This window comes from Callorhinus ursinus, unplaced genomic scaffold (genome assembly GCF_003265705.2).
Source record: "Callorhinus ursinus isolate GAN/ISIS: 27379988/994484 unplaced genomic scaffold, GSC_fseal_2.0 scaffold40, whole genome shotgun sequence".
Lineage (NCBI taxonomy): Eukaryota > Metazoa > Chordata > Mammalia > Carnivora > Otariidae > Callorhinus > Callorhinus ursinus.
This window is the reverse complement of record NW_027397102.1, coordinates 6,458,952-6,480,152: the sequence shown is the minus strand read 5'-3', so window position 1 is coordinate 6,480,152 and position 21,201 is coordinate 6,458,952. Positions and strand designations below refer to the sequence as shown.

The following is a 21,201-nucleotide window of genomic DNA, read 5'->3' as shown; positions in this document are numbered from 1 at the left end:
TTTTTTCTACAATGATATAGAGATTTGACCTATTTTACTTATTCTATTAAAACAAATGAAAATTATTTAAATTTTAAAAGAACAAAATTTGTATCATACGTCATTGAAGCTGGAATTTAAAGTAAAATATTAAGGCCAAAATATTTAGATATTAATTTCCTAAGCATTGATTTTAGATTGGTTTCTGATGCTCTGTTCATATGAACTATAAAAATTCCACAATTATTGCTGTATAAGCATACATTTAGCAGATTTCTAATGGTTTAACTAGTAACCACCTTGTGATTTTTTTCCTCCATTAAAAGTAATGAAATAATAATATGTGATATTCAGTGATTTAAAAATATTTTTTTTTATTTTTTAAGATTTTATTTTTAAGTAATCTCTACACTCATAACCCTGAGATTAGGAGTTGCATGCTCTACTGACTGAGCCACCCAGGCACCCCTAAAAATAGTTATTTTTAAGACTAATACATTTTATCCTAAATTTGATGACTGACTTTTTTTCTACAATTTCTTGATATTTTAAATTTTTGTAAGGTATTCATTAATCTAGGAAATTTAAATAACTGATTTCTTGAAAGTGAAATTCTTAATTGAATTTATTTATTTTTTAAAATGATTATAATTTTAGAACATGCTGTGTTTAAAATAAGTTTGAACATGAAAGCTTTCTATTTGAATTAGAATTTTTTTTTTAGTTTTGTCCATCAACTAAAGGCACAACCAGATACCTCACTTCTACTGGTGCTGATGGAACAATCTGTTTCTGGCAATGGCATGTAAAAACAATGAAGTTTAGGTAAGTTTAGAATTGGGTTAGAAATTTTGTGCAAAATCAAGCATGTTTATTTTTCTTTATTACCTTGAGAAATTCTTAATAGTCCACATATTTAAGTATATAAATATGTGTGTGTGTGTGTATATATATATATATACACACACACACACACACATCTATACCTACTTCAATTAGATGTTAGAGATTTTAGAATCAAATTTTTATGAAACCAATGTTGAAGAGACTATTTAACTTATACACAAAATTTTGTAAAGAGTATTTGTTTCATTTATTATTCTGGTAAGAAGACTTTGAACTTCTCTTAATGGTAGTAAGTTATGTGGTAATTTGTAAAGTTATAATAATGATACTGGTATCTTAAAGTATATTTGCAAGGTTTAATGCATTTTTAACCTGAATGATGGGAATAGTACTTATTGACTACTTCAGTTGTGTGTTTTTTATAGTACTGATATTAAATCTGTCAATATTCAGCAGTGTACAAAGATTCTTGCATGTTAAATGAACATGATGGAAAATAAAAATATCTTACTTTTCCCTTAGAGATCGCCCAGTGAAATTTACTGAGAGATCCAGACCTGGAGTTCAGATATCTTGTTCATCTTTCAGTTCTGGTATGTGTAATAATTGAAAGTTTCAAGTACCCAAAATATTAAATGATCCGGTTGTAGAAGAGATATGTATAATTTTGTGGAGAAAAACAGTGTATGTTTGTTAATAGAAACATACCAAAAATGTGAACCATATGCTATAATAGATGAACCTTTGTGGACTTTAATTAACATATAATAGCTTCTTATTTTCTAGTATGTTTTTATATAAATCAGAATTTGGTTGGTAAAAAGAAAAGCTCTCCCACCATACACACACAGTTCATCATTAAAATCTTGCCCTGACATTTCAGAAAATATGTACTGTGGTTCCATATAGAAGACACTTTTACAGTGTGTAAATTGTGCTTTTCTACTGCTAAGAATCACATGCTAGTTGACCTTTTCTTTTATTGTGGTAAAATATAACATAAAATTTACTATTTTTTAAAAAAGATTTATTTGAAAGAGAGCTCGCGTGTACCCGCGCACATGAGTTGGGGAAGGGACAGAGGGAGAGAATCAGGCAAACTCTCTCCTGAGCATGGTGTCTGATACAGGGCTCAATCTCAGGATGCACAGATCATGACCTGAGCTGAACCCAAAAGTCGGACATTCAACTGACTGAGCCACCCATGTGCCCCTAAAATTTACTATTTTAATAACCATTTTTAGGTGAGTTTTGTGACATTAAGTATATTCATATTGTTTTAGATATATTACCACCATCCATCTCTAGAATTTTTTCATAATCCCAAAAGTGGTTGAGTTTTTACATTACACCATTATAGCCACTGAAAAGAGAATTGTAGCTATAGGTCATTTTATAAATAATTTTGGAGCACTATGATTTTGCATAAAATATAAAGAATTCCTCAAGGCTCTGACCTTTAATGTTTATTATTCAAAGGCCTATATTTAGTGTATAGTTGTTGGATTTTTGTTGGGTGAATGGTATAGTTGTCCTTTAAATATTTCTCTTGAATTTTACCTATTTTTCTCTGAAATTTTATGTCATTAAAGATTAGAAGATAACCGGTGTTTCTGGAAGCCCTCTTATTAATATAAGGTAGCATATAACTAAGAAGGCAATCAAAGTGTTTTTAAATTCCTTGGTACAATGTTTACTTGTTTGTTTTTTAATCTTCCAGGTGGTATGTTCATTACAACAGGTAGCACTGACCATGTGATTAGGATATATTATTTGGGTTCTGAGATCCCTGAGAAAATTGCTGAATTAGAATCACATACGGTAAGAGCAAAATGAGAAACTTATGTTGTTTTCTTTTTTAATATCTCTGGAAAGTTGGTTTTATTTCTTTTCTAATCTGTACCTTAATTTAATATATATTGGTGCTGAAATCTATATGGTAAGGTATCTCGGTAGTAATGAAGATCAGTGTGAAATTCTGGACTTAGTATGGCTGTAGTATTTAAAAAAAGTTCTGTTTACATAGAAAAAGAAAAAACATAGTAATAGTTAATAAAAATCCTCTTTTAGCCTGCTGTATTCAATTAATTATAGGAGCTGTTTGTTACTTTAAAATCTACATACTTTTTAAAAGACACATTGAAAAATGGTGGCATAGAAGGTTCCTGAAATCACCTCCTCCTGTGAACACAACAAATCTACAGCTATATATGGGAGTGTTCCCTCTGAAAAGGACCTGAAAGCTAGCTAAACCAGTGCCTCTACAACAAAGGATAAAAGGGCCACATTGAGATGGGTAGGAGAGGTAGAGACGTAGTCTTCAAAAAACTCCACCCCAGGAGCAGCGACCTACAGTTGGGAGTGATCTCATAATATGGAACTTGTTCTTGAGGAGCAAGGTGTCTATGGCCCACATCAGGCACCCCAGCCCTTGGGACCTACACTGAAGAAATGAGCCCCCAAAGCATCTGGCTATGAGAACCAGTGGGGCTTACTTCTAGGAGAACTGTAGGGAATGAAAAATACACTCTTAAAAGGGTCCTACACAAACTCCCTCGCCATGGGACCCAGCTCAAAAGCAACAGTTTGCAAGGCACTTAGACTCTATGTGAAGGAGACTCATTTGCTAATCTTAAAGCATCTGCTGGATAGGCAAGAACCTGTTGGGACTCTCTCCAGGGACAGAGGTGGGCACCATTTTTGCATTCTCCTGCCTTGTTGGTCCTGGTGTAGATGGGTGCTATTATGGAACCCCTCCTTTAAGTCTTTACGTCTGCTAGCTTCAGTGGTAGCACCCTGCCCATGCACACTGCAGCTGTGGCTTATCCCACCACAGCCAGGTGGACTGAGTACCACACCCCCATACCACATTCACAGCTCTCCTGCCATAGCTGGTGGGCATGCATAGCCCACATGGGACAGCCCTTGAACACCTGGCTCTAGTGGCCTGGGGTATTGTGTTTCTGGACCCAGTGGGTTTGAAGCAGTTAGAGAGACAGTTTTTGGCAGGCTACCATACCCAGGGCACTGCACAAACAGAAGACTAAAACACACCCCCATTCTTGATGTGAAAAAGTCCTATTTTTTTGTCATGGGGACAGGTCACACATCCAGAGGCTACAGAAAGGCTCTCAAGGAACATGGGCAGGGATTCACCATATTAGCACCCTCATTTGACCCCATCATAGTTTGCTGATACCTCACAGAAAGGTTATACACACGTCTAAAGCTACGGTTTTTGCAACTATTGTCCAGAGGACACCTCTGGAACTGGTCTGGAAGTCAGCAGGGTTTACGATTGTGGACCCAAAGACTATATATTTGCATATCTTAAGAAGATACTGCCTGATAATCTGTCTTACAATTAGGCTGAAACTAGTCACTGTCAGATCCCTCCATTCGGAACAGTGACAGGTCTTGGCATACGCTCAACAACTGAGACCTATCCAGAACAAATTGTGCTACTTATAGACAATCACAGAGGTCTGAGAAACAACCAAAAGCTAGGGCGTGGTTGAATTGATAAGGTTTATCTCCAATGCAAGGCCAGATTTATATATGGAATCTAAAAAGTTAAAACAAACAAAAAACAGAAGCAGACCCATGAAGGCAGAGAAAAAACTTGTGATTGCCAGAGGGGAGGGAAGTAGGGGAATTGGCAAAATGGGTGAAGGGAAATGAGAGATACAGGTTTCCAGTTATGGAATGAATAAGTCATGGGGGTAAAAAGTACAGAATAGGGAATATAGTCAATCATACTGTAATAGCGTTGTATGGTGACAGATGGTAGCTACACTTGTGGTGAACATAGTATAATGTATAAACTTGTCAAATCACTATGTTGTACACCTGAAATTAATATAACATTGTCAACTATAATTTAAAAACTTTTTAAAGAGGAGAGGTAGCTATTTTACCTAACACATAGAAACAAACATGGAGTCAAGCAAAATGAGGAGACATGTAATGTTCCTGATAAAAGAATAAGAGAAAAACCTCAGAAAAAGACCTTAATGAAACGGAGATAAGTAATCTACCTGATAAAGAATTCAAAGTAATGGTCATAAATATGCTCACCAAACTCAGGAGAAGAATGGATGAACACAGTGAAAACTTCAACAAAGAGAAGTCACAAAGCTGAAGAATACAATAGGTGAAGTGGTAAATATACCTAGCGGGGTTCAGGGGCAGACCAGACAAAATGAACAGATGAGCAACCTGGGAGACAAGACACCAGAAGTAACTGAGAATAGGAAAAGGGAAAAAATAGAAAAATTAAGATAGTTTGAGGGACATATGGGACAACGTCTAGCAGAATAACATCTGCATTATAGGAGTACCAAATGAAGACAGAGGAAATAAAAGTAAAAAACTTATTTCAAGAAATAATGGCTGAAAATTTCCCTAACCTATGGAAGGAAACATAATCAGTTCTAGGAAGCTCACAGAGTTCCAAATAAGAAAAAACAGAGATCCACATCAAAGAATATTCAAATTAAAATTTTAAAAATTAAAGAGAATCTTAAAAGCAGCCAGAGAAAAACAACTTCTTGCATTAAATGGGACCCCCATAAGCCCATCAGCTGATTTTTCAATCGACATTTTGTAGGCCAGAAGGGAGCGGCATGGTATGGCATGGTATATTGAAGGTGCTGAAAGGGGAAAAAAAAAGAAAACATCAACCAAGAATTCTACCTGGTAATATCATTCAGAATTTAAGGAGAGTTAGTTTTCCAGACAAGCAAAAACTAAGTGAATTTGTCACCATTAAAACTGTCTTATAAGGAATGTTAAAGAGGGCGCCTGGGTGGCTCAGTTGGTTAGGCAACTGCCTTCAGCTCAGGTCATGATCCTGGAGTCCCCGGATCGAGTCCCGCATCGGGCTCCCTGCTCAGCAGGGAGTCTGCTTCTCCCTCTGGCCCTCCCCCCCCATCTCATGTGCTTTCTCTCTCATTCTCTCTGTCTCTCAAATAAATAAATAAAATCTTTAAAAAAAAAAAAAGAAATGTTAAAGAGATAAATTTCAGCTGAAAAGAAAAGGGATTAACTAGTAAGAAATTGTATGAAAGTAAAATATCTCACTGAAAAAGAAAAAACATATATTAAAGATAGGGGATTAAACACATATAAAGCTAATATAAAGTTTAAAACAAAAAAATTGATAAAATTGTATAATAATTAGTACAGGTATACACAAAATGAAAAGATTTATTTTTTAATTCTTTTTTTAGCTTTAAATTTCAGTTACTTAACAGTGTTATATTAGTTTCAGCTGTACAATATAGTGATTTAACAATTCCATACATAACCTGGTGCTTATCACGAAAAGTATACTCTTTAATCCCAATCACCTATTTAACCCATTCCCCCAAAACTCCTCTGGTAACCATCAATTTCTTCTCTATAAGTAAGAGTCTGTTTCTTAATTTGTCTCTCTCTTTCTTTCCCTTTGCTCCTTTCTTTTGCTTCTTAAATTCCACAGGTGCATGAAATCATATGGCATTTGTCTTTCTCTGGCTGACATTTCACTTAGCATTATACTCTGTAGCTCCATCTATGTCATTGCAAATGGCAAGATTTCATTTTTTATAAAAACTAAATAATATTCCATTGTACGTATTCTTTATCCATTCATCAATTAAGGAACCCGTGGGTTGCTACCATATCTTGGCTATTGTAAAAAATGCTGCTATAAAAATGGGATTGATGTATCCCTCTGATTAGTGTTTTTGTATTCTTTGGGTAATTACCTAGTAGTGCAATTGCTGGATCATAGGGTAGTTCAATTTTTAACTTTTTGAGGAACCACCATACTGTTTTCCAGAGTGGCTGCACCCAGTTTGCATTCCTACCAACATTGCAAGAGGGTTCCCCTTCCTTCACATCTTCACCAACACCTGTTGTTTCTTGTGTGGTTGATTTTAGCCATTCTAGCAGGTATAAGGTGATATCTCATCATAGTTTTGATGTGAATTTCCCAGATAGTAAGTGATGATGAACATCTTTTCACGTGTCTGTGGGCCATCGGTATGTCTTTTTTGGAAAACTGTTTATGTCTTCTCTCCATTTTTTAACTGGATTATTTGGTTTCTGGGTGTTGAGTTTTATAAGTTCCTATTGTATTTTGGATACTAACCTTTTATCAGATATGTCCTTTGCAAATATCTTCTCCCATTGCTTAGGTTGCCTTTTAGTTTTGTTGATTGTTTCCTTCATTGTGCAGACACTTTTTATTTGATGTAGTCTCAATAGTTTATTTTTGCTTTTGTTTCCCCTGCCTCAGGAGATATATCTAGAAAGAAGTTGCTATGACTGATGTCAAAGAGGTTACTACCTGTGTTCTTTTCTAGGATTTTGATGGTTTCCTGTCTCACATTTAGGTCTTTAATCCATTTTGAATTTATTTGTGTGTGGTGTAAGAAAAGTAGTCCAGTTGCATTCTTTTGCATGTTGCTGTCCAGTTTTCCCAACAGCATTTGTTGAAGAAACTTGTCTTTTTTCTGTTAGATATTCTTTCCTGCTTTTTAAAGATTAATTGACCATATATTTATGGGTTTATTTCTGGGTTTCCTATTCTTTTCCATTGATCTATGTTTCCATTTTTGTACTAGTACCATACTGTTCTGATCACTATAGCTTTGTAGTATAATGTGAAGTCCAGAATTGTGATGCCTCCAGCTTTGCTTTTCTTTTTCAGGATTGCATTAGTTATTTGAGGTTTTTTGTGGTGTCCTACAAATTTTTGGATTGTTTGTTCTAGCTCTGTGAAAAATTCTTGTGGTATTTTGTTAGGGATTGCATTAAATGTGTAGATTACTTTGGGTAGAATAGACATTTTAACAATATTTGTTTTTCTGATCCATGAACATGGAATATCATTCCATTTCTATGACCCCGAGTTTCTTTCATCAGTGTTTTATAGTTTTCAGAGTCCAGGTCTTTTAGTTCTTTGGTTAGGTTTATTCCTATGTATCTTATTATTTCTTGTGCAATTATAAGTTGGATTGATTCCTTAATTTCTCTTTCCACTGCTTTATCATTACTGTATAGAAATGCAACAGATTTCTGTATGTTGATTTTGTACCCTGCGGCTTAACTAAATTTATTTATCAGTTTTAGCAGTGTTTTGGTGGTATCTTTTGGATTTCTATATAGAGTATCATGACATCTGGAAGTAGTGAAAATTTGTTTTCTTCTTGCCGATTTGGATGCCTTTTATTTCTTTGTGTTGTCTGATTGCTATGGTTAGGACTTTCCAGTACTATGTTAAATAAAAATGGTGAAAATGGACATCCCTATCTTGTTCCTGGGTGTGGAGGAAAAGCTCTCCATTGTTCCCCATTGAAGATGTTGTTAGCTGTGGGTTTTTCATATATGATCTTTATCATGTTGAGGTACGGTCCCTCTAAACCTACTTAGTTGAGGGTTTTTATCATGAATGGATGCTGTACTTTGTCAAATGCTTTTTCTGCATCTATTGAATGGATCATATGTTTATTATTTTTTCTTTTATTGATGTGATGTATCGCGTTGATTGATTTGCAAATATTGAACCACCCTTCCAACCCAAGAATAAATCCCACTTGATCTTGTTAAATGATTTTCTTAATGTATTGTCGAATTTCGTTTACTAGTATTTTGGTAAATATTTCTGCATCTCTGTTCATCAGGGATATTAGCCTGTTGTTTGTTTTTAGTGGTGTCTTTTATCTGGTTTTGTTATCAGGGTAATGATGGCTTCATAGAATGAATTTGGAAGTTTTCCTTCCTTTTCTATTTTTTGGAATTGTTTGAGAAGAAAAGGTATTAACTCTTCTTTAAATATTTGGTAGAATTCACCTTTGAAGCCCTCTGGTCCTAGACTTTGGTGGTTGTGAGTTTTTTGATTACTGATTCATTTTCTTTGCTGGTTATGAGTCTGTTCAAATTTTATGTTTCTGCCTGTTTCAGTTTTGATAGTTAATATTTTATAGAATTTATCCATTTCTTACATGTTGTCCAATATGGTGGCATATAATTTTTCATTATTTTCTCTTATAATTGTTTGTATTTCTGTGGTATTGGTTATTTCTCCTCTCTCATGTGGGATTTTATTTATTTGAGTCCTTTCTCTTTTTTTCTTGACAAGTCTGGCTAGAAGTTTATCAGTTTTATTAATTTTTTCAAGGAACCAAGCTCCTGGTTTCATTGATTTGTTTTTTTTTTTAAGTTTCTATATCATTTATTTCTGCTCTATCTTTTTATTTTCTTCCTTCTGCTGGCTTTACATATAGTTTGTCCTTCTTTTTCTAGCTCCTTTAGGTGTAATGTTAGGTTGTTTATTTGGGGTTTCTCTTGCTTCTTCAAGAAGGCCTGTGTCACCATAAACTTCCCTTTTACAACCACCTTTGCTGCATCAAGGGTTTTGGACTGTTGTGTTTTCATTTTTATTTGCTTCCATGTATTTTTTAATCTCTTCTTTTGTTGCCTGGTTGACCTATCATTGTTGAGTAACATGTTATTTAATCTCCATTTATTGTGCTCTTTCCAGATTTTTTCTTGTGGTTGACTTCTAGTTTCATAGTGTTCTGGTCAGAAAAGATGCATGGTATGACTTCAATATTCTTTATTTTGTTGAGGATGTTTTATGGGGTAATACATGATCTATTCTGGATAATGTTCCATGTACACTTGAAAAGCATGTGTATTTTGCTGTTTTAGGATAGAATGTTCTGAATATATCTGTTAAATTCATGTGTTCTAGTGTGTCAGTCAAAGCCATTGTTTCCTTGTTGCTTTTCTCTTCAGATAATCTGTCCATTCATATAAGTAGGGTGATAAAATCCTGTACTGTAATTGTATTATTGTCAATTAGTTCCTTCATGTTTGTTATTAACTGTTTTATATATTTGTGTGCAGCTATGTTAGGTGCATAAATATTTACAGTTGTTATATCTTCTTGTTGGATATTCCCCTTTATTATTATATAGTGTCCTTCTTTATCTCTTGTTACTCTTTATTTATTTATTAATTTTAAGATTTTATTTTTATTTATTTGACAGAGAGCAAGAGAGCACAAGCAGGGGGAGCTGCAGAGGGAGAGGGAGAAGCAGGCTCCCTGCTTAGCAAGGAGCCTGACACAGGGCTCGATCCCAGGACCCTGAGATCATGACCTGAGCCACAGGCAGTTGCTTAACCAACTGAACCCCCCCCCAGGCGCCCCTGTTAGTCTTTTTTTAATGTCTATTTTTTCGGATATAAGCATTGCTAGTGCAGCTTTCTTTTGGCTACCACTTGCCTGATGTTTCTCTATCCCCTCACTTTCAATCTGCAGGTTTCTTTAGGTCTAAAATCATTCTCCTGTAGATAGCATATATATGGGCCTTGTTTTGTACCCATTGCATCACCCTTTATATTTGAATAGAGCTTTTAGGCCATTTACATTCAATGTAATATTGATAGATTTGTGTTTATTGTCATTTTGTTATTTGTTTTGTAGTTGTTTCTGAAGATTTTCTCTAATCCTTTCTTGTTTTTCTCTCTTTCATGTTTTCCTGATTTTCATTACTGATGTGTTTGGATTTCATTCCCTTTATTTTTTGCATATTTATTGGTGGTTCTTGGTATATGGTTACCATTAGTTTTAGATATAATGTCTTCTGTATATAGGAGTCTATATTAAGTTGATGGTTAAGTTTGAATCCATTCCTTACTGCTGTAATCCCCATGCTTATTGTATATGTTGTTATAATTTATCTCCTTCTGTTTTGTGAGATCATTGACCAATTTTTTACAGAAATATTCATTTTTACTGCTTTTGTGTTTCCTACCTTCTACTGTCACTTTTTGTTTTTCCTTTCCACTCAAAAGAATCCCCTTAAATATTTGTAGCAGGGCTGGTTTAGTTGTCATGAATTCCTTTAGGTTTTTTGTTTGTCTGGAAACTCTTTATGTCTCCTTCTATTCTGAATCATAGCCTTGTTGGATAAACTATTCTGGGCTGCAGATTTTTCCCATTCAGCACTTTGATATATTATCTCACTCCCTTCTGGCTTGCAAAGTTTCCATTTAAAAGTCTCCTGCTAATTGATTTTCCATTTTAAGTTACTGTCTTCTTTTGTCTTGCTGCTTTTAAGATTTTGTCTATATCACTATATTTTGCATATTTAATTACAATATGTGTTGGTGTTGGCCTGTTTTTGTTGATTTTATGGGATTTTCTGTGCTTCCTGGATCTGTATATCTGTTTCTTTTTCGAGATTAAGGAAGTTTTCAGATATTATTTCTTCACATAAATTTTCTGCCTCCTTTTCTCTCTCTTGTTCTTCTGGGACTTCTATAATATGAATGTTATTAAATTTGTGTTTTTTTTAAGATTTTATTTATTTATTTGAGAGAGAGAGAATGAGAAATAGAGAGCACGAGAGGGAAGAGGGTCAGAGGGAGAAGCAGACTCCCTGCTGAGCAGGGAGCCTGATGCGAGACTCGATCCTGGGACTCCAGGATCATGACCTGAGCCGAAGGCAGTCGCTTAACCAACTGAGCCACCCAGGCGCCCCGAATGTTATTAAATTTGATGGAGTCACTGAGTTCCCAAAGTCTATTCTCATTTGGCATAATTCTTTCATCTCTTTTTTGTTCAACTTGAGTACTTTTCATTACTCTGTCTTCTAGATCACTAATTTGTTCCTCTGCTTCTGCCATTGTTCTCTTCATTCCATCAAACATATTTCTCATTTCATTTATTGACCCCTTTATCTTTGCTATGTTATTCTTTATCTGTGTGTTAAGGTCTGACTCATGTCTTCCACTCCTTTCTTAAGTTCAGTGAGTGTTCTTATGATCAATGCTTTAAATTCTCTACTAGGCATGTTACTTATATCAGTTTCACTTAGATCTCTAGCCATGGCCTTTTTCTATTCTTTGTTTGGGATAAATTTCTCCCATTTTGCCTCCCTCTTGTGTGTTAATATAGTCAGCTGTGTCTTCTGCTCTTCAAAGCAGTACCTTTATAAACAAGAGGTCCTGGAGTGCCCTTCAGTGCACTATCTCATGTTTGCCTGAATCTTGCACTTTGGGAGCGTATCCTGTGTGTGTGTGTGTGTGTGTGTGTGTGTGTGTGTGTATGTTTTGCTTGTGCTCTACTGTTGTGTCTGAGTCACTTTTCCTTCCAATGCAGTTGTCTGCACTGACTCTCTGCCCGTTGTGGGCTGTACTTGCTCTCTGTATTGTTAGTGGGATCCAGGCAGGCTAGCTCTAAGGGTCATGCCCACCCAGATACTTGGGAGTAGGGTAGCAGTATTAGCAACATTTATACTGGGCCACTAATCCTATGCTGCATCCACAAAAGCACTGCATTGGCTGAAGACTGTTTGCCGGGTTGGCCTGGGGTGGGAGGCTGGGTGTTATACATCATAATGCCTAGGTATGGTTGGGCCTGGTGCACGATAGTGGCTTGGGGCATGTGGCAAGGCATGGCCTGCAGCAGCAGCTGTGCACCCAGCAGCTGGTCATCGCACGGTCATAATGGCTCAGTGTGGCAAGGTAGCTGTGTGCTGTGAGGTGGCTGGGCTCAGTGCATGGGGGTACCTATGCACTGGTGAGTGGGAGGAGTGCATGGCTTTAACAAAATTTGCCCTGAGCCCATGGTCACAGGACAGCAGACTTGGAGTGGTTGAGTGCTCAGGAGAACTCGTGGAGGCGGCTTACTGCCAGTAGGTTAGATAGCAAGTGTCTGTGCAGCTGCAGATAACTATGTATTTATGCTGAGGGGTGGGGGTGAAAATCTTGCCTGCCAGGTCCTTCATTTTTGAAGTCCCCCAACATGCTCTGAAATCAATAGGAACAGATCTGTCTTCTGTTTGCTCTCCAGCATTGTGTAAACTACTGTTTTTATGTTGCCTCTTCATGCGGGCTGTTGTCTCTTTAAGGGTTATGGCCCACCTATCACTCACCCTCATGGCTGGTCCAGTGCTGAGTCAGCTGACTTTTAAAGCTTCAGGCTCCAAGTCCCACTGATTATACAGACTCACAGAATTCAGTCCCTCTGGTTTTCAATGTCCAACGTTATGGGGATTAGTCTTCTCAGTGTGAGTTCCTTGATGTGAAGGCCTGTTTCTCTGCCCTCTCCATGCACACAGCTCCCTCCCTTCTGCCAGCAGCCTCCTTCTGCCTTTCTGACTTTCCTAACTTTCAGATGCAGCTTTTTCTCTATATTTAGTTGTTGAGTTTGTTCTGACAGTGTTCCGATTACTCTCCAGTTTATTGGTTTGGATATAGATGATATCTAGTGGTATAGGGTGAGCTCAGGTCCTCTTACTCTGCCATCTTCCCTGGCAGGCATGAAAATGAACAGAGTTAAAATCAACATCAATACAAAATAAAAATAAGTAAGTAAGTAAAATAAAATCAACATAAAAATAACACATTAGGGGTGATAAAGATGTATAGTTTTAGAATGCATTCATACATCAGTTGCTATCACTTTAAAATAGAGTGATATATATAGAATGTTAAAAGTGAAACTCATTTAATACAAAGCAGAAATCTATAGAACACAAAATGAGAAATGAATTAAATATAATACTAAAGAAAATAACCAAACCACAAGTAAGAGTGCAAAAAATAAAAAAAAAGGAAATGAACATAGAGGAACTAAAAAAACAGCCAGAAAATACTCAATAATTGTTGATAAGTACCTTCCTATCTATAATTAGTATAAAGTTAAAGGAACTAAATTCTCCAATCAAAGACAGAGTAGATGAATGGATTTAAAAAAAAGAAAGCAAGACTCATTAATATGTTGCCTGCATGCTCATTTCAGATCTAAGAACACAAAGAAACAAAGTGAAACTATAGGAAAAGACATTCAGTGCAAATGGAAATGAAAAGAACACTGGTCTTTTGCATGTTGGGAGTTTGTGATTACTAATTTCTTTGCTGGTTATTGGTATCTTCAAATTTTCTATTTATTTCTGTTTCAGTTTTTGGTAGTTTATATGTTTGTAGGAATTAATTCATTTCTTCCAGATTGTCCAATGTGTTGTCACATAGTTTTTCCTGAGATACTCCTATAATTGTTTGTATTTCTGTGGTGTTGGTTGTTTACCCTTTTTCATTTGTGATTTTATTTATTTGGGTTCTTTCTCTTTTTGATAAATCTGAATAGAGATTTATCAATTTAATTTTTTCAAAGAAGCAGCTCCTGGTTTCATTGATCTGTTCTATTGTTTTTTTCGTTTCTGTCTCATTGTTTTATGTTCTAATCTTTATTATTTGTTTCTTTCCACTGGCTTTAGGCTTTGTTTGTTGTTCTTTACCTAACTTCTTCAGGTTTAAGTTTAGGTTGTTTATTTGAGATTTTTCTTGCTTCTTGAGGTAGGCCTTTATTGGTGTAAACTTCCCTCTTATGACCACTTTTATTGCATCCACAAAACTCCCAATAAACAAAAGTCCAGAACTAGATGGCTTCACAGGCAAATTCTAACATACATGTAAAGAAGAATTAATATTTATTCTTCTCAAACTATTCCAAAAGGTAGAAAAGGACAGAATACTTTCAAATTCATTGTGAGGCCAGCATTACCCTGAACCAAAATCTGATAAAGACTCCACTAAAAAGGAGAACTGTAGGCCAATATCTCTGATGATTATGGATGTAAACATTCTTAATAAAATATTAGTAATCCAAATCCAACAGTATATTGAGAAAATCATTCACTATGATCAAATGGGATTTATTACTGGGTTATAAGGGTGGTTCAATATTCATAAATCAATCAATGTGATATACCATATAAAGGAAAGGATAAGAAACATATGATCCTTTCAATAGATGCAGGAAAAGCATTTGACAAAGTATAGCATCCATTCATGATAAAAACCCTCAACTAAGTAGGTTTAGAGGGAACATACTTCAACATCATAAAGGCTTTATCTGAAAACCCACAGCTAACATCATCTTTAATGGGGAACAACAGAGAGCTTTTCCTCTACACTCAGCAATAAGATAGGAATGTCCACTCTCACCACTGTTATTTAACATAGTACTGCAAGTCCTAACCACAGAAATCAGATAACAAGAAGAAATAAAAGGCATCCAGATCGGCAAGGAAAAAGTCAAACTTTCACTATTTCTAGATGATGTGATATTCTATATAGAAAACCCAGTAGACTCTACCAAAATACTGATAAAACTGATAAATTCAGTGAAGTTGTAAGATCCAAAATCAATGTACAGAAATCTGTTCCATTTCTATACACCAATACTGAAGCAGCAGAAAGAAAAATTAAGAAATCAGTTCCATTTTCAATTGCATCAGAAATAATATACCTAGGAATAATCCTGACTAAATAGGTGGAAGACTTTACTCTCTTAACTATAAAACACCGATGACAGATATTGAAGATGACACAAAGAAATGGAAAGACATCCCATGCTCATGGATCAGTAGAACAAATACTGTTAAAATGTCTATACTACCCAGGGTGCCTGGGTGGCTGAGTTGGTTAAGCGACTGCCTTCGGCTCAGGTCATGATCCTGGAGTCCTGGGATCAAGTCCCGCATCAGGTTCCCTGCTCAGCAGGGAGTCTGCTTCTCCCTCTGACCCTCCCCCCTCTCATGTGCTCTCTCTCTCTCTCTCTCATTCTCTCTCTCAAATAAATAAAATCTTTAAAAAAATGTCCATACTACCCAAAGCAATGTACACATTTCATATGATACCTATCAAAATACCAACAGTCTTTTTCACAGAACTACAACAAACAGTCCTAAAATTTGTATGGAACTGCAAAGATCCTGAATAGTGAAAGCAATCTTGAAAAAGAAAAGCAAATCTGGAAGTATCACAGTTCCGGACTTCAAGCTATATTACAAAGCTGTAGTCATAAGACAGTATGGTACTGGTACAAAAATAGACACATAGATCAGTGGAACAGAATACATAACCCAGAAATGAACCACAGATATATGGTGAATTACTCTTTAACAAAGCAGGGAAGAATATTCAATGGGAAAAAGACAGTCTGTTCAACAAATGGTGTTGGGAAAACTGGACAGCAACCTGCAAAAGAATGCAGTTGGACCACTTTCTTAAACCACACACAAAAATAAATTCAAAATGGATTAAAGACCCAAATGCAAGACCTGAAACCATAAAAATCCTAGAGTATTACATGGGCATAACCTCTTTGACACTGGTTGTAGCAACTTCTTAGTAGATATGTCCTGAGGCAAATGAAACCAAAGCAAAAATAGCCTTTTGGGACTTCATCAATATTAAAAGCTACTGCATATAGAAGGAAACAGTCAACAAACTAAAAAGCAACCTATGGAATGGGAGAAGATATATGCAAATGATACATCTATTAAGGGTTCAGTGTCCAAAATATATAAAGAAATTATAAAACTCAAACCCCAGGGCCACCTGGGTGGCTCAGTTGGTTATATGTCCAACTCTTGATTTTGGCTCAGGTCATGGTCTCAGGGTATTGGATCAAACCCCGCATCAGACTCTGCTCACTATGGAGACTGCTTGAGATTCTCTCTCTCCCTCTGCCCCTCCCCCCACTCGCACTCTCTCCCTCTCTCTCTCTCTCAAAAAAAAAAAAAAAAGAGACCATGAGTTGGGGGGGAAGGGCAGAGGAAGAGGGAGAAGGAGGCTCCCTCTGAGCAGGGAGCCTGACGCTGGGCTTGATCCCAGGACCCAGGGATCATGACCTGAGCTGAGGGCAGATGCTTAACTGACTGAGCCACCCAGACACCCCTTAAATAAAATCTTAAAAAAAAAAAAACAACTCAGCCCCCAGAAGACAAATAATGCAATTAAAAAATGGACAGAAAACATGAATAGACATTTTTCCAAATAGACATGCAAATGGCCTACAGACATATGAAAAGATGCTCAACATCACTGATCATCAAGGAAATACAAAATTAAACTACAATGAGATATCACCTCACACCTGACAGAATGGCTAAAATCAGCAACACAAGAAACAACAGGTGTTAGTGAGGATGTGAAGAAAGGGGAGCCCTCTTGCCCTGATGGTGGGAATGGAAACTGGTGCAGCTACTCTGGAAAACTGTATGGAGGATCCTCAAAAAGTTAAAAATTGAACTACCCCATGATCCGGCAATTGCACCACTTGGTATTTACCCAAAAAATACAAAAATACGAATTTAAAGGGATACATACATTCCAGTGTTTATAGCAGCATTATCTATAATAGCCAAACTATGAAAATAGCCCAAGTGTCCATTGACTGATGAATGGGTAAATTAGATGTCCATTGACTGATGAATGGATAAAGATGTGCTCATGGATGGATGAATGGATAAAGAACATACACACACACACATTCTGGAGTATTAGTCATAAAAAATATTGAAATCTTGCCATTTGCAATGATGAGGCTGGAACTGCATAGTATTATGCTAAGTGAAGAAAGTCAGAAAATGACAAATACCTTATGACTTCACTCACATGTGGAATTTAAGAAGCAAAACAAACCACCAAAGGGAAAAAAGAGAAAGAGAGAGAGGCAAATGTAGAAACAGACTCTTAACAATAGAGAACAAACTGATGGTTATCAGAGGGGTAGTGGGTGTGGGATGGGTTAACTTGATGGGGATTATGAAGTGTACTTGTGATGAGCACAGAGTGTTGTATGGATGTGCTGATCATTGTATTGCACACCTGATACCAGTATAACCCTGAATGTTAACTAACTGGATTTAAACAAAAAGTTTAAAAAATGAAAGCTTTTAAGGAGAAAAAAAATAAGGAACACTTGTGAAACTGTGCATATACCAGACAAAATAAACTCTCAAAGAAAGATGGTTATGAAAGGTATAGTAGGTTATTACCAAATGATAAAGACATCATTGCAACATGAGCATATAGTATTTGTAAATATTTAAACACTCAGCATAGGAGCACCTAAATATACAAAGCAAAAATTAACAGACTTTAAGGGAGAATTTGAAAGCAATAAAATAATAGTAGGACACTTTAATATCCAACTGACATCACTGGATATATTTTCCAGGCCAAAAAGAAAAAATAAGGAAAGATTGGCCTTAAAGGACATATTAGACCAGATGGACTTAATAGATACATAAAAAATATTCCATTTAAAAGTACCAGAATACACATGAAACATTGTCTAGGATAGATCATATTTAGACCAAAAAACAAGTGTCAGTAATTTAGAAAGACTGAAATCATATCAACCATCTTTTCTGATCACAATGCTATAAAAATAGAAATCAGTTATAGAAGGAAAACTGGTGGGAAATCACATATATGTGCAGATTAAACAAGATAATACTGAACAACCAATGGATTGATTAAGAGATCAAAGGAGAAGACAATGTGTGCCTGAAGACAAATAAAAATGGAAATATAACAGTCCAAAACATGTATGATACAGCAAAAGCAGTTTTAAGAGTTAAATTTAACAGCAATACAGGCATATATAAAAAACAAGAGAAATCAGAAATAAATAATCTTACTCTACACATAAAGGCACTAAAAAAAGAAAAACAAAGACCAAAGATACTAGAAGGAAGGAAATAAAGATCAGAGAAGAAATAAATGAAATAGAAACTAAATGACAGTAGAAAATATCAATGAAAATAAGAGCTGGTTCTTTGAAATAATAAAGTTGACAGATGTTTAGCTATATTCATCAAGAAAAAAATAAGAATGGACCCAAATTGATAATCAGAAAAAGAAGTTCCAGTTGGTACCACAAAAACACAAGGGATCATAAAAGAGTATATAGACCATTATATGTCTACAAATTGGATAACCTAGAAGAAATGGATAATTTCTTTTAATTTTTATTTTAATCCAATTAATTAACATATAATGTGTTACTGGTTTCAGAGTTACAGGTCTGTGATTTATCAGTCTTATATAATACGGAGTATTCATTACATTACATGCCCTCCATAATGTCCATCACCCAGTTACCCCATCCCTCTACCCCCGTCCCCTCCAGCAACCCTCAGTTTGTTTCCTGTGATTAAGACTCTCTTATGGTTTGTCTCCCTCTCTGGTTTCCTCTTGTTTTATTTTTTCCTCTCTTCCCCTATGATCCTCTGTTTTGTTTCTCAAATTCCACATATCAGTGAGATCATATAATAATTATCTTTCTCTGATTGACTTATTTCGCTTAGCATAATACCCTCTAATTCCATCCATGTCCTTGCAAATGACAAGATTTCTTTTTTTTTTGTTAGCTATTACTATTCCATTACACACACACACACACACACACACACGCACACACACACCATCTTCTTTATCCATTCATCTTTTGTTGGGCATCTGGGCTCTTTCCATAGTTTGGCTATTATGGATATTGCTGCTATAAACATTGGGGTGCAGGTGCACCTTCATATCACTAATTTGTATCATTGAGGTAAATACCCAGTAGTATAGTTGCTGGGTCATAGGGTAGCTCTATTTTCAACTTTTTGAGGAACCTCCATACTGTTTTCCAGAGTGACTGCATGAGCTTGCATTCCCACCAACAGTGTAAGAGAGTTCCCCTTTCTGCACATTCTCACCAACATGTGTTATTTCCTGACATGTTAATTTTAGCCATTCTGATTGGTGTGAGGTGGTATCTCATTGTGGTTTTGATTTGTTTCCCTGATGCCGAGTGATGTGGAGCATTTTTTTCACGTGTCTCTTGTCCATCTGGATGTCTTTGTTGGAGACATGTCTGTTCATATCTTCTACCCATTTCCTGAATGGATTATCTGTTCTTTGGGTGCTGAGTTTGATAAGTTCTTTATACATTTTGGATACCAACACTTTATCTGATATGTCATTTGCAGATATCTTCTCCCATTCTGTCAGTTGTCTTTTGGTTTTGTCAACTGTTTCCTTTGCTGTGCAAAAGCTTTTTATCTTGATGGAGTCCCAGTAGTTCATTTTTGCCTTTGTTTCCCTTGCCTTTGGAGACGTGTTGAGCAAAAAGTTGCTGTAGCCGAGGTCAAAAAGGTTGCCACCTGTGTTCTCCTCAAGGATTTTGATGGATTCCTGTCTCACATTTAGGTCTTTCATCCATTTTGAGTCTGTTTTTGTTATGGTGTAAGGAAATGGACCAGTTTCATTCTTCTGCAAGTAACTGTCCAATTTTCCAAATACCATTTGTTGAAGAGACCGTCTTTTTTCCATTGCATATTCTTTCCTGCTTTGTCGAATATTGGTTAACCATAGAGTTGAGGGTTCATTTCTGGGTTCTCTATTCTGTTCCGTTAATCTGTGTGTCTGATTTTGTGCCAATACCATATTGTCTTGATGATTACAGCTTTGGAATAGAACTTGAAGTCCAGAATTGTCATGCCGCCAGCCTTGGTTTTCTTTTTCAACAATCCTTTGACTATTTGGGGTCTTTTCTGGTTCCAAACAAATTTTAGGATTATTTGTTCCAGTTTTGTGAAAAAAGTTGATGGTATTTTGATAAGGATTGCATTGAATGTGTAGATTGCTCTAGGTAGTATAGACATTTTGAAAATATTTGTTCTTCCAATCCATGATCATAGAATGTTTTTCCATTTCTTTGTGTTTTCCTCAATTTCTTTCATGAGTACAGATCCTTTCCTCTTTGGTTAGGTTTATTCCTAGGTATCTTATGGTTTTCAGTACACTTGTAAACAGGATAGACTACTTAATATCTCTTCTGTCTCATTGCCTGTTTATGGAAATGCAACTGATTTTTGTGCGTTGATTTTATATCCTTCCACATTGCTGAATTCCTGTATGAGTTCTGGCCATTCTGCGTTGGCGTCTTTGTGTTTTCCACATAGAGTATTCTGTCACCTGCAAGAGTGAGAGTTTGACTTTTTCTTTGCCAATTTCGATGCCTTTTATTTCTGTTTGTTGTCTGATTGCTTATGCTAGGATTACTAGTACTATGTTGAACAGCAGTGGTGATAGTGGACATTCCTGCTGTGTTCCTGACCTTAGGGGAAAAGTTCTCAGTTTTTCCCCCACTGAGAATGATACTCGCTGTATGCTTTTCATATGTGCCTTTGATGATATTGAGGTATGCTCCCTCTATCCCTACATTGTGAAGTGTTTTAATCAAGAAAGGATGCTGTGCTTTGTCAGATGCTTTTTCTGCATCAATTAAGAAGATCATATGGTTCTTTTTTCTTTTATTTATGTAGTGTATAACATTGATTGATCTGTAAATGTTGAACCACCCTTGCAGCCCAGGAATAAATCCCACTTGGTCATGGTGAATAATCCTTTTAGTATACTTTTGGATCCTCTTGGCTAGTATTTCAGTGAGAATTTTTACGTCCATGTTCATCAGGGATATTGGTCTGTAATTCTCCTTTTCAATGGAGTTGTTGTCTGGTTTTGGGATCAAGG

At 36.0% G+C, this 21,201-nt stretch overlaps 1 protein-coding gene across 6 annotated transcripts in view; it reads left to right on the top strand.

Annotated features, from left to right (window-relative positions):
* BRWD3 (bromodomain and WD repeat domain containing 3) overlaps window positions 1-21,201 on the top strand; it is a 217,390-nt gene that overhangs the window by 58,980 nt on the left and 137,209 nt on the right. For all 6 annotated transcript variants that reach the window (XM_073880921.1, XM_025880303.2, XM_025880387.2 and 3 more), the window contains 3 exons: window positions 704-804; window positions 1,348-1,418; window positions 2,546-2,646. In XM_073880921.1, coding sequence (XP_073737022.1) covers window positions 704-804; window positions 1,348-1,418; window positions 2,546-2,646 — 273 coding nt within the window. The remainder of the gene's footprint in view (window positions 1-703; window positions 805-1,347; window positions 1,419-2,545; window positions 2,647-21,201) is intronic.